Source organism: Passer domesticus, chromosome 1 (genome assembly GCF_036417665.1).
Source record: "Passer domesticus isolate bPasDom1 chromosome 1, bPasDom1.hap1, whole genome shotgun sequence".
NCBI classification, from domain to species: domain Eukaryota; kingdom Metazoa; phylum Chordata; class Aves; order Passeriformes; family Passeridae; genus Passer; species Passer domesticus.
In genome coordinates, this window is record NC_087474.1 from 39,190,628 (window position 1) to 39,204,900 (window position 14,273).

The 14,273-nt window shown below is 41.2% G+C and overlaps 1 protein-coding gene and 1 long non-coding RNA gene across 3 annotated transcripts in view; one reads left to right on the forward strand and one right to left on the reverse strand.

The window, feature by feature from the left end:
• LOC135297494 (uncharacterized) overlaps positions 1-8,428 on the reverse strand; it is a 179,614-nt gene extending 171,186 nt beyond the window's left edge. Inside the window, exons 1-2 of the long non-coding RNA XR_010359476.1 lie at positions 8,212-8,428; positions 6,405-6,588 (exon numbers count right to left, since the gene is read on the reverse strand). This is a non-coding gene — a long non-coding RNA (uncharacterized LOC135297494). The remainder of the gene's footprint in view (positions 1-6,404; positions 6,589-8,211) is intronic.
• The window catches only part of CMC1 (C-X9-C motif containing 1), a 47,879-nt gene continuing 41,862 nt past the window's right edge, over positions 8,257-14,273 (forward strand). The window contains exon 1 of one of the 2 annotated variants that reach the window (XM_064415096.1): positions 8,257-8,353. In XM_064415096.1, the coding sequence (XP_064271166.1) occupies positions 8,272-8,353 (82 nt within the window). In that variant the 5' untranslated portion in view covers positions 8,257-8,271. Of the gene's footprint in view, positions 8,354-8,577; positions 8,707-14,273 lie in introns of those variants that run through there. The other variant, XM_064415105.1, reaches the window with a different exon arrangement.

Genomic DNA, 14,273 nt, shown 5'->3' on the forward strand with positions numbered 1-14,273 from the left:
CCCCATTCAGTCATGTCTGATGCTGTGCTCCTTTATAATTCTGTACAAAAAGTCAGAAAGAAAATTAAATATCTGTATATGTGAAACTTTTACTACAGATATGCTACCATTATACATTGGTAATATATGTGATGTTTTCATATAATATAATAGATGTTTTCATGCTAAATATGACATTTGTAATGTCCTCTTGCTCTCTTTGCACTTATTCAATTTTACTTGTTAGGACATTTCAATTGTTTGTACTGCAAGATTTTTGGAACAGATATGCTAACAATGCCTGAAAAAACAGACTCAAATCTCTCATACTGATGTTAATAATGCACAATGGTCAGACTAATGCTGAATAAATAGTAAATAATAAAAATAGTAAATCCATAATCCAACAGTACACCTTACTAGGAAAAGTTGAGAACTATAGCATATGCCTTAATTACCTATTTAATTAGAGAGCAAACAGAGAACTATGAAATCCTAAACCATAGTATCTGTATTCAACTCCCAGTTTCAGTTTGCCCTAAATTAATATTGTTACCATTGTAACTGAAGTTTCAGAACTGTCTAGCATTTCCTAGATCTTAAAGGATTTGTTTTACTAATTTTGCCAAGGGTTTCTAATGAGTATCCATTTCTGTATCAAGCTTCAATTACATTACAATATATGAGGGCATACATGTCCTCATATAATTTTTGGTTGTGAGTAAAGGTTGAACATTTGTGGCAAAGCAAAGGACATGGTTAATCAAATGCTTTGCAGCAATGAACTTGAATGTGGAAGCTGTCAGGCTCTTATGGCCTCCTAAATGCAACTGGAATCAATGGGATAAATCCCTCAAGTTTTCACCTGGATTCTGTGTATTACAACACGTCACATTAATCAGTCTCATGTCTCATGTCTTGGACTGATTCATAATTCATGATTCTTTAGACAACACTATGGTTTGACACATCAGCAGTGACCAACCCTTGCCCACCAACCAGCCATTAGAACTGGAGTCAGCCAAAGCCTGTATTACTTAGGGATGCACGTATATCCCAGGCAGGGAATTAGGTACACACCAGAACCAGATTGCAGAGAAATACTTGTTGAGAGCTGAGTTTTCAAATCAGATCTCCCCTGCATTCAGAGCTCACTTAACACTGAAATGAATGTCAGTAGGTGAAAGTACAGCAGCTATAAAACCACAGTCAGCAACCCAAAAAAAAAAAAAAAGAGAGATTAGAAAGGGAGATGAGGGTAGAAATAACATTTGTTTGCAGGTACAACACAAATTTATCCCTCAGCTCGAAAATATGGGACATTATAATTTCACTGCCTTCACCAACAAGTCTGCTGTACTCACAAACAGGCAAATGCTTAACTGCACAACATAGATAAGATACTAGGAAATAAGAAGTTGATTTTCAAAGCAATGAATGTCTTACAAAGAAGCTTGTAAGACTTTTTTTCCCCTTACTGAATTTCAGGTTATGGAGTTATATGACTGCCAATTCTTCCTCTTGACAGCAGCCATACCTCAGTAACTAAAACCTCAGAATCAGTGCTGGTCAGTTGAGGTTCCTTAGCAGAGCAGTGTTAAACTTAAAGTCACATTGAATTTTCCAGACTGGTGAATATAGAGAAGCTAAGTGTTCAACATTATTATTGTTGCATCACTCTTATGCACCTAAAAACTAAAGAGGAGGGAAAAGATTTTACAAAAAACATGTTCTGACCATATCTGTTGGAGTAGAAAAGCATTTTCCTCTACTCACATTCTGTTTATCAGACTTTAAGTGACAAGTTTGAATTAGAAACAAATGCAGGATAGATATTCAAATGTAAATGCTAAGGTAAAAATCTCAGTATCTTAGATGGTATTTTTTATTTCATGGAGAAAAAGACAACCAACCAAAGACTTCCCAACAATATAAACTAAGTAGGTATGCAAATATGACATCATAGATAATCATGTAACACTGTGAATCTGGTTGGATAGGTGCAAGTTAAATACTGAGAGCTAGGTGCATGCAAAAAGAAGCCATCTGCTGACAGAAAGATTTTTTGAGAGAGCATCAGGATCACATTTGGCAATGGCATTCTTTCCCTTTCATTTCAGCATTTGTCTCTACATACATTAATAAGTACCTTTTGTTTCATCACCTTTTTCTTCTGCCCTGATGACTCAGATCTTATAATTTCCAATGATGACAATTCAAATGTAGAAGTATGGATTGTACTTAGGCTTCATTTCCTGAATTATGAGTAGTGTTACAATCTCAAGTAACCTGAATGGACTATAAATTGAGGAGCTTGATCTTCAAATCTCTAGTCCATCACTAGCATTCCTCCACAGTGTCAGGCAAACTGCCTAAGCTCTTTGTGATTTATTTTCCTTCTCTAAGGTTCTTTGTGGCTTAGAGATGAAAGAAGCAACTACTGCAGTTGTACCTCAAGGCAGAATGGTGATCCTACATTACAGGGTGGTGTGCCCTATGAGAAACAAACATTTCCAGAACTAAAGAAACAGACAATGATTCTTAAGAGGCTCAACCAGCAGTTAAGAAGAGTTGTATCTCTAAGCAGGAATTTACTAAACAAAATGAGTATGTACAAACAAGACTAGCACTCGAACAGGACTGACTATGTAGTGCATTTCAGTTATTAAAGGCTTACTCTTCGTTTTTCTACAATTCCTGACACCAAGGTTGGAGCTGTAACCTCTGTCTGCATTAAAGAATGGATTGGAAGGTACCTTAGAATTTCAGAGCTTGCCTCCATAGAGATGTTCTCTGCTGTGGCACAAAAAACCCAAACAAATTAAAACCATATCAAGGAGTGATTAGGAAATATCCAGGCGAGTACTGATGCAAAGACAGCAAGAGGGCTCTTGTACCAACTCATATACCTAGAGGACTGCACCACACAGTAGTTACTGTGGCCTAGAAGCCACATTGAACACTGAACCATTTCTTTTTTAACATTTATCTTCTAGGATTAACCCTTCTCTGTGTGGCACATAAAAATGGGAAAAGGTAAAGCAAGAAAATGGGTAAGCAGCTTTTCAAAGAACATCACAAAAAGAAATAAAACTTATGACTGGATGCAGAGCTGCAAGGAGGGAAAATGAAAATTTTAAGCTCCAGTAATGACTCAAATAAATTTCTAAACAAAACTTGCAATACAAGTGAGAGTCACCCTATAGTTGTTGTGAATGTATTCAGACAGAAAAGCATTCTGACCACAGCCTGAAAAGTAACTCTTCTTGTAAGCAAGGTAAACCAAACAATGAAAGCTTACAGTCTGCTTTGTTTTGGTGGCGGACCATCCCTTCCTTTTACACTACTGAACTAATAATACCTAAAAATCTTAATGACAGTCAAATGATCTACACCTATACAGAATTTATAACTTTGGGATACATCTGAATCTGTTGATATAAAAGAGGAATTTTTTAGCAAACAAAAGCCAGTGAAAGAGTGTGCTCTTGTGTGTAGACTTCAGAAAAGAAACAGAACTGTTTTTCACTTTGCCAATCTGATCTAGTAGTGACTGGCAAAAAGAATTATTATTTGATACAATTTTTCTACTTGAGCAGATGGCCAGTTCCCTATATACAACTTCAGTGACATCTTGTTAGAGACAGCAAGTTTTTCTATTCACCCTGATTAGATGGTCCCAACTGCCCTGAAACTTGAGTGGACAGGTCAGGCCCATGAAGGGAAAGATTCTTTTCTTGGTGAAGTGGTAAGAAAGAGTCCACAGGATTCGAGGCAGGCACTACCACCATAGAGCTTGCCACCAAGCAACAAGCCATGTGTTCTTTGAGAGCAAGAAAGAGGCCAAGGCAATGCAGTGCCAGTGCCTGCACTGTGAAAATACTGCAGAAATCTCACATCACTGAAGTGAGGCTTGACAGGCTGCAGGTTCAGAGGTCTGCAACACACTGGCATCCACTAATATCCAGAACAGGCAGAATTAGAGACTCATAAGACAGGGCAGAAATAGCTCAAATATGCTTAATGCTCCTTCCTACAGTAACAGATTCTGCTGTAAAGATGTCCCATCCTTAAAGAGACAAATGGATGGGTTTAATTATGTGGGGGAATAAATACAAAATGCTGCAACTTGTACAACAGAAAGACACTAAAACTCCTTTGTGTTTTTCCCTCTTCTGGAAGGTGTATCAAGTCAGTGAAAATCTCAGATGGCAACTGCAAATAAGGCCCTCAACAACTTTGCAGCGACTTCAGTAAGAGTACTTTCCCTCCAGAAAAGAAGGAAACACTTCTTTGATTCTAAATATTCTCATTTAAAGCTCCCCCACATCTCACACCTATGAATGAATTTCACATGGGTAAGCTTAGCAAAGAATCACAACCCTTTACTGGTAGTTGTATTTCATGAAACAAGATCAAAAACATCAACAGCGAGCAAACATGTCTAAGAGGTGCCACTTGAAAATAAGCTTTTGAACTCATTTGACCAAAGCTATTGTTGAAAAAAAAAAAAAATCACACCTGTGTGCAGACAGATAGGCTCTCTTTATCTGGTAAAAACAAGGTGTAGAGACTCACGGGACAGATAATTAATCTCTATTGCTATCTATAGTTTCTTTGTTAACACTGTCTTGGTTGAAGTGTGAAAATATGTTCACACTTTGGAAAATGGGCGATTAGCTAATCAAATGACAATATGAATCTTAGAAACAGAGAAATTACTGTAACCTACCATCACTACTTCTGACTATATAGGGTTTTTAAAATTTTGTAAGAAAAACATTCTCTCAAGCACCCTTCAAGATTAAAAGGAAAGTTATCGTATCTTCTCCACTGTAACAATCAGTGCAGAAATTGACCATCATCATCAGTCTATTTCCAATACTGCACCCAGCATTTTACCCTCAGGCAATTAATTGCAGGGAGTATTTTCTTTGTATAGACAAATTCCAAGAAACTGTGACAGAGAGACGACATAAGCAGCACCAAATAACCAGGGGCACTCAGCAGCAGCCACTGCTCTGTTAGGGCCCTGGTAAGTAGCAGTTGTGTGCATTAAGTAGTACTGGTCTCACACCAGTGCCCCAGGAGATGTCCCAATTAAGCAAGTTTAGAGGATAAGTGTCTGAGTTAAATGGAGCATACAGTACCACCTTGTATCCAAGTGCTACATGGCAAATGCCCCACACATTTCAGCACAACTTCACAGGGCTGCCCAAGTTGTGCAAGATTCATATTAAAAAATATCCGACTAAACACAAATTGCATACTCCAGATGTCATTTCAAACTTGTATCTTATCCTCTCCTGGGATAAGATACAAGTTAGACCTCATGTTTAAGAAAGACCCACTTTGCACTGTCTCCTTTTTTTTTTTTTTTAATAAACTATCCCTTTATACCCTTGGATGCTCCTGCAGGATGGAGCTCATTTTCACAGGCACTTCTACATTAATGAAGGAAGTGAATTTATCTTTTCTCTATCTAAGCTGATGATCATATTAACATCAAGACTGCATATAAAACCATCAAGAACATGTATTTACAAAGTTTTGCTTTTTTATCTGTGCCACTAGAATTCTTGATATGCACTTAACACTTCACATCTCTTACACAGTAACTTTCTCTTTTCTGGTGGCAAAAACTGTTCTGCTTCTGTTCATTCAAGCTGCTGTAAGAACATAATTATCCTATGTCATTGAGTCAGCCATTGTGCCAATTCTGGGATCACTGCACTGGCTCCCAGGTCAGACACAGGATATTACTCCTAATTTAAAGCCCTTTGTGGATAGTTGCTACCTGACTGTCATATGTCATTCCTGCTCTGCATTTCAGCCTTATTTGCTTATCTGTCAAGATAACACTTTCTCTGATACTTTCTCATTTCTGATAATTTCTACTAGCCCCAAATAGCATGGGACTGTTATCAGACTCACAGCTGCATATGCCCTCCCTCAAAAACTATTTCTGACCCTCAAATCTCCAGAACAAAGTTGTTCTATCAACTTTTATTCCTTTGTCCTTATTTCCTCAAGATGTGTCCTAGTCCCTTTTGCACTTCTCAGCATTCATGGTTCTTGTCTGTCAGACTTGGAAATAAAACTCCCAGAAAGTCCTGTTTCTGCTTTCCAGACCTGCTCCTGGAAGAAGCAGCAGCAGCAGAAGAGAAATTCTCCAAGCTACAAAGCTGCTGGACATTTATTTTTGCAGGTGCTGTTTCCATGAAAGAAGCAGAAAAGTTCTGGCCTGAAACAGATCAAATTAACACAACACATGGAGCTGACATGTAAGTTCAAAGATCTTCATTAGTAAAAGAAACCTTCAGAGTTCTAATTTTACAGGGCATATATAAAATATCAGTAGCTAAGAGTTTAAGAGCAGCAAAAATTACTAACTTAATGCCTTTTTTAAAAAAGACTCAACTTACTTTGAAAGCATACATTCCTCTTTTTTTGGCTCTCATGCTGAAAGCTCCTCTTTGTATCATGTGTTTTCTTTGTATCACTGTATTTTCTCCTTGTAGATTTATATAAGAACTCTTTGCAGATTGGCTGGTATCTTTTTTTTTAACACTCTCTTATATTCATTGCAGAAGTAGCATAGCCAAAATCCTTTAATAAAACAAATACAAATAAATTGACATGTTGCATTTGCATTGCTTTGTTCAATAATAATTCTCAAAACAGTTTATAAACATTAACTGAAGTGGTATAAAGTTACAGAAAACAATTTTAATATTCATATTTTACTCTAAGGAATGAGATCAAACTTGTGGTTAAACAAAGAAAAGCATAAAGGCACTTAATGGTATAAAGCAGAAATGCTATAGATCAGTAAGGCCAAAAGCATTCATGTAGAAGATGTTCCCTACATCATGCTCTACTAATTTCTGTGAATGCACCAACACGAAGAACTTGGCTCTTAGTGTGGCCTCAAGTTGAAACAATATATTTCCTAAAAAAGAGACAAAATTTTCAAATGTGGAAAATAATGTCAATCTCGGGAAAAACGTGAAACTTTGATGGAAAGTCATTCTAATAACAAATAACATGGCATTATCTAAATTCCTCCTACTGAATTTTCTAGACTGCTTATTATCTTCCAGAGGCATACAATCTGGAAGTTTGGGCAAGGCTCCTGGGTTTCTCACTTCCCTGAGAATGTAATGTTTAAAACTCACCTTTCCACTGTACAGAAAGGAACAATGCCAGCTAACAGAGGAAATGCTATATTTGGAAGAATTTTTGCAGCCTCCTGTAAGAGGCTACTGCATAAAAAGACTGATTTTTCATATCATTTGTCAGTCTGAAATGTTAAAGATAGGAAAAGAGGGTAGGCTTTCTGAAAATTCAGGCTTGTATTTGTTAACACAAGTCCTGAGTTTTGGATATGTCTCCTTACTTCTCATTTCTTTTAATTTCTCAGGAATCATGTTACTGGGGCTTTAAGTGTATGATAATTTATGGAAATCTATCACTTTTATAATTAATTTTTTTACTCCATGTTTTGTGTCCTGAATTGGTTACTCCTGCCTCATGGAAGTAATAACTAAAGGTTGGTCAATTATTGACCAAATATTTCAAATATATTGCAGACTCCTAAGAGCTGGAGGCAGGACACTGGATTTCCTGGTTCCTCTGTCAATGGCACTGCTGCCACAGGAACGTGGTCCCAGCGACACTGAGGCATGAGAAGGGACATCACGTCCAGTGACTGGGAAGCCCCTTTTTATGGTCAGAAACCAAGTCACCGATAAAACCAGCCACCAATGAAATTCTCCTTTGCCACTTCAAGTCCTTGCTGTGGAAGCCTCAGGCACCCCAAGGGCTGGAGGATGTGACACCAGTCCCTGTCAGAGGCTGCACACACGCAGACACACACACAGGCTTCCCGGAGGTTCCCCGGGAAGCCGGTGCTCAGCACCCAGGCCTGCCAGGAGCCACTTCTGGGCTCCTCAGTACAAGAGACACGGAGCTCCTGCGATGGACACAGCGGAGGGCAATGAGGATGAGTGGGCGACTGGAGCATCTCTTTTATGAGGAAAAGATGAAGGACCCCGGCCTGGTCAGTTTCGAGAAGAAACATCTGACAGGGCTCCTTATCATGTATATAAATATCTAAAGTGGGGGTGCCGGGCACTCCCACTTTAAGAGAATGGAGCCGGGCTCTGCTCGGTGGTGCCAAAGAGTAGGGCTAGAGACAACCAGCAGATTCTGAGGCACAGGGAACTCCACCTGAACACGAGAGAGAATTTCTTTACTGTGCGGGTGACCACGCACTGGAACGGCTTGCCCATGGACGGTGTGGAGTGTCCCTCACGAGAGATACTCCAGAACGATGCGGACGCAATCCTCCAGGACGACCCTGTTTGCGCAGGTAGGTCGGACCAGATAACCCACTCTGGCCCTTTTCAACCTGACCCATTCTGTGACTCTGTGATCCCTCGGTGACTCACTGACTACCAGCCCACCCACGGCCCCTCGGCGCCGCTCACCGCAGTGGCGGCCCAGTCTCGGTGCCTGAGGGCCGCCCCCGTGCCCACACGGGCAGCACCCTCCGCCCGCAGCACCCTCCGCCCTCAGCGCTCCCGCCCCGCTCCCCGCCCGGCGCGGGAGGAGCGGCCGGGCCGTGCCGCGCCTGCGCCGCAGCGCCGGGGAAGTGCGCGCGCGGTGTGCGCAGCTGCCGCCGCTGCGTGGGGCCGCAGATGGAGCCTGCCCCCGGCGCCGCAGGTAGGGGCGGCCGACGGGCGGGCGGGAAAGAGGGAGGGAAGAAGGGAGCACGGCGGCGTGGCGGAGCGCCCCCCAGACATACTCACTTCACCCCCGCCCTCCTCTGCCCCGCCGCCGCTCGCCTCGCCAAGGCTTCCTGTGGGAAACCCCCGTCGCTTTCCGCTGGCCCTTCACACCCACGGAGAGGGCGGCAGCCGGGGCTGCGGCGCACCGCCGGTGGGTGCTGGGAAGGGCCGCCCTGGGGGCTCCGACCTGGCCTCCGCGGACTGGGGTGTTCCTGGTGCCCTCAGCGGGCTCCCGGCGCCTCCTCCCTGCTTCCCTCCTTGCTCTGCCGCCGCCGTGACCTCCAGCGGCAGGACGCGGGGCCAGGGCAGCTCCGGGGCGTCCATGCTGTAGCCGCTCTGGCTGTGTAACAAAAAGGCAAAGCATGGAGATTATGTTGTCCTCGGCTTCGTGCTACCGATGTCTTGTCCGAATGGTTATAGACACGTGTCTGCAGCAGTGAATGTAAGCCCGTGGTATTTATACCCACGTAGTGTTCACTCGCTGTGCCCAGAGTTCCCCAGTCGGGTGCATTCGGCTTGGTGTCTTAAAAGGCCATTCCCTTCAGCTAATGCGAGGTGTTGAGTCTCCCGTAGGTGGTGGTGACCTGCAGTGGTCGTGGCTGTGCACCTCGGTCCCTGCCGCCTGTGGCTGCTTCTCCAAAAGCCGAAGGATGCTGGCCAAGGCCAGGCTCTCGGTTTCTGATGGAAACCTGTCTTGTACCTGGGTCTCCAGGCCTTGCAAACAAGGTGTTCATAGAGAAGTCACATTCTGTGTTTATTGGTTGTATCCTCTAAGCATTGATCTATTACTCAGTTAGGAAGACGTTATAGAATTTACCATGGCATTTCAAGAGGTGGATGTTCATCTGCAGCATAATTTCACTTCCCAGTTGTCCTTTGGAAAAAGCCTAGTTACTGCCTTAGTTAATTCACAGATTCACAGAATAGGCTGAGTTGTAAGGGACCCGCAATGTTCATCGAGTTTGACTCTTAGGTAAATGGTTCATAATGGGATCAAACCCACAACCTTGGTGTTATTAGCAGCGTGCTGTAACCAACTGAGCTAATCCCAGCAATTCAATTCAACCTGTTGTGATTTCAGTGCAGAACAAAAGCCATGGCAGCATACACTGAAGTCATCAGCATTCTGCTTCCATGTTTATGTATGTAATGACATTACCTGTTCCTCCAAACTGTACTGTGGTTGTGTATTAGCTGTTGTAGGACTGCTAAGGGTGTACTTTGGGTACCTGCTGCGTGGCACCAATGCTGAGATTCATCTCCTGAGCAGTGACATTGCTTACTGACACCTCTCTAAATCTGCTACCTTGTTTCCACTATCTTTTGCTTCCCTCCCCCCGCTCCCCATCAGTTTCTGGCTTATACAGATCTGTTGAAAACCTCAGAATGAAGGAAATGTGGAGATGTCTAAGTAAGGTAGTAGAGAGACTGGAGCAATAGCTGCAAGAGGTGTGAGCTGCCCTGTATTAGCAAGGTGTTAACCCAAATACCCTGGTGCGGTAGGTTTTAATGTCATCGTTGTTAACTGCTTCTTGGCTCATATATGAGACAAAAAGAGGGAGGATCACAGTTCTGTAAATTGTTACCATGACTGATACTTCATTTTATGGTCACAAAAGACACAAGTATTCTCATGGCTTTGAAAGGCAGTAGGGAGTGAATATCAAGGAGTCCTCTGCAGCTCAGATTGTAGAACCTGTGAATTATGTTGTGATTTGTATGGGAGGAGTTTTTTGATAGCCGTAGTTCAGGAAGAAACTATGGTTGTGGCATTAGGTCCAGTAAATAAATTGGTAGTAAACATGTTCGGAAGATTTTATGTTCATAAAATCACAGGTTATCCTGAGTTGGAATAGACCCACAAGGATCCTCAAGTCCAATTCCAGGCCCTGACTTCCCCAAGACTTCCTCAAGATTCAGACTGTGTGCCAAAGTGTGTTGTCCAAACACTTCTTGAAATCTTTCAGGCTTAGTGTCCTGACAGCTTCCTTGGAGAGTCTGTTCCAGTGCCCAGCCACCATCTGGGTGAAAAATCTTTTCTTAATATCCAACTTAAAAAACCTCCCCTAACTCAGCTTAAAGCTTCTGATTTTCCCTGTGTGAGAAAGCTGTAGACTGCAATGAGATCTCCCTTCAGTCTCCAGGCTGAACAAACGCGGGACCTCAGCTGCTCCTTGAGTGGCTCTAGGCTCTTGCTCTCTCTCTAGGCCCCTCACCAATTTTGTAGCTCTCCTTTTGATGTTCTCCTAAAGTTTTATATCCATCTTCTATTGTGCTGCCCAAAACACACAGGACTCAAGGTGAGGCAGCCCCAGTGCAGAGCAGAGTGGGACAATCCCCTCCCTACAGGTGATGCTGTCCCTGATGCCCCCAGGACAGGGCTGGCCCTCCTGGCTGCCATGGCACTGCTGACTCTCATTCATCTTGCTAGGACCCCCAGGTCCCTTTCTGCAGTGCTGCTCTCCAGACACTTTTCCACCAGTCTGTCTGTACATCAAGAATTGCTCCATTCCAGGTGTTAAACTGTTAAGCTTCACATGGTTGGTGATTATTCAGCCCTTAATTTGTCTGGGTCTTGCTGGAGGGTCTCTCTGCCTTTGAGGAAGTCAACAGCTTCTCCCAGTTTAGGAAAATGTTACACTATTTTGTTTTATCCTTCTCCAAAATCAACGTGCAGCAGCCCAGCACATGGAATTTGATTTTTGTATGCAGCACTTCCAAAGCTATATAGGATGCAATTTTTAGTAATGAGAAAGCTCATTTTATTTTTACTGTGCACTTGGTTATATCTGTCATTTTCAGATGATGATGTTTGAATCCCTAGTTGAACATTCACAGATGCATAAAGTGAAGTCATGGACAATAGCTGAGATAGACAATACAGATTTTAGTACCTATCCTTGGCATAGGGCTTAAAAACAAAGGGTCTGAAGACTGATTTGGTATTTTTCCTAAGCTACTTAATATGTCTATTTCTTCATGTCAGGTGGAAGTGTAGGTTGTTAAATAAAAAAGCAGTTTTATCAGTGGATGGAGAAAATTTGCCTTGCAGAATGAATGTGACTTGTTTCAAAGTGGCAAGGGCAATAAGACTAGAGCTGGAAGAATACACTGAAAAGAATGAAATTATAGCTTTAAAAGATAGAGAGGATGAAATAAGGGGGGATAAAGCAATGCTGAATTAAAAGGGAAAAAATGTAGAAGTAAAAGGAAAAGTTGTTTTTCAGCTGTTCTTTTTCAACTTGTAATTAAACTTCTTTTAGATAAGTTTTGTGACTAACAACATAAGTTGCCAGAATAACATCTGCAATCCTTGTGTTAGTGTAACTGACAGGCTTTTAGCCTTGTCACCTCATGCTCTGAAACTTAAGAGAACACTGCTGTCTTTTGATCATATTCCTGATGTTAGTTTCCAAGATGTTAATTCATTTATATTGTATGTACTGATTGTTCATTTACTGCAGAGGTACAGAAGTCAAAGGTAGGCATTGTTTTTTATTTGTCTCTTAATCCTTACTTCCAGTTAAAGAATTAAAAAAAAAAAGGCAGGAAGAATGGTATGCAGTCCTGTTATTATAAGCCTTGCTTTTCATTTGTGTGTGATGTTCTTTATTTGGAATGAAAGGTGTAAATTTTATCTTGAAAGGAGTGGCTAAAGAGCTAAATATTCAAGCTCTCAAAGAGTTTGGGCAGATTTGTTTCTATAAATAAACTTTTATTTGTGATTTACATTGTTTTTCATTACGCCTTGTCACACACTTCTGAAAAATATGTAGTGCTGGAGCAGCTGATTAATAGTATTGAGGATGGTAACAAATCTTAGGTGGTTAACATCTCCTCTTGCAGTAACTGGGGGATTTGTTGGTTGTTAGATTTTCCTGCATCCCTTCCTCGTCCATATTGGGTACTTTGCTCTTTCTAGGTCGGATTTATCTCTTACATATCTCTTGTTTCTGGTGCAAGTTATTGCCCAGTTTCTTATGTCACTGCTTAGCTCTATTTTGGTTCTGTTTGGTTTATATGATTCAGATAGTTTATGTTTTTTCAGGACTTTTCTCTGTTTCTTACTTCAAGTGGAAGTAAGCAATAAATTCTTGGAGACCATTCACTGTTAATTAGGGCGTAGAAAAAATAGGGATTATACACTTGGGACTGATTTCAGACAAGAGGTGCTCAAATGTGTGGGCTTGACTTCTTAAAAAGCGTGCAACTCCATCCTGTATGTAGGAATTGAATTGTGTCTGTGCTGTTAGTATATTTTGGCATCTCAGAAAAACCCCTGGAATGTGTATTTGGTTGCTGAAATCCTGCTGCATGGTGTTTTTTGTTTAAGTGACAAAGTTGTGCTGAGGATTTTGTGTCAGTTACCAAATGAAGCACTCAGAAGCCTTACAAAGGTGGAATTAGGGCTGGCTCTGCTAGTTTAATCCTTGGTCAGTCCATAGCCCTAGTTGTGTTTTCTGCATTTTGCTGGAATTCTTATCTGTTGTCAGATGGGATTTGAGGTGGGCTGAGGGGTTCCCTTTATAGGTAGCTCACAACCTAAGTTTTCTTAACTGGCAAGTCCATCATACTTGAACAATTGTACAGGCTACGTGTTAATAAAGCTGCATTATTTCCAGTAGTAAATATTAAGTCCTAATCTGTAATTAATTTTCAGGCCCTGTAACTGGATTTGCTGTGTGATCAGCAGTGTAAAAATATCTCCAAGTCGGCTTGGCTTTAGTTATTACTCACTAGATGTATGAGCATTTGCAATCTGCATGTAATTAACAAGAAAGTGTGCTTTGTCAGGTCTGCTTTTCCTTTTCTTTCTAGGCATTACAGGCTTGCTGTAATACAGCCATTGTTCACTTTTAGCAAACAGCATTCTCGTAATCCAGTACTGCCATATTGCAGGAACATGAGCCCGAAAGCAAAATGTAAGATAACAAATTCAGCCAGTGAAAAAGGTGAAAATTGACTTTGAGGTGATGATAGAATGGTGACAAGTTAAAGCTTTGGAAATTTTTCCCTGGTGTTGTCATCCCTGTACTCCATCTTAATTTAAAATATTGTCAGTATTAGAAAGATCTCAAAATCTGAAACTTTTTAGATACAAATAAATTTATTTATATACATTTATAGAAGAAGAAAAAAGGATACTGCATAGAAAACCTGCATTGGTAAGTTTCTTTTGCTTTTAAATGAAGGTTTCAGGGTATCACAGATCTAGTTTCACTTGGATTATAACACTTCTGTAATTTCATTTTGTCCTTCTATACTTTAAAACCTCTGTAGAAGCTCACTGCTTAAGTCTCTAGTTTGTATGCAAACCCTGATGTGCAAATGAAATTACCAAACTCAGTAGCATTTCACATATGTATAAAGGTGTTTGTTTGGTCCTGGTCCATCACCCGTCAGTTCACACTGGATGTCTTTGATAAAATTCTTTACTTTTAACAGGATTCTGCAGAGTTTGTTAGGACTGAGGTATACAAAGCAGGATGCTGAAATTATTCT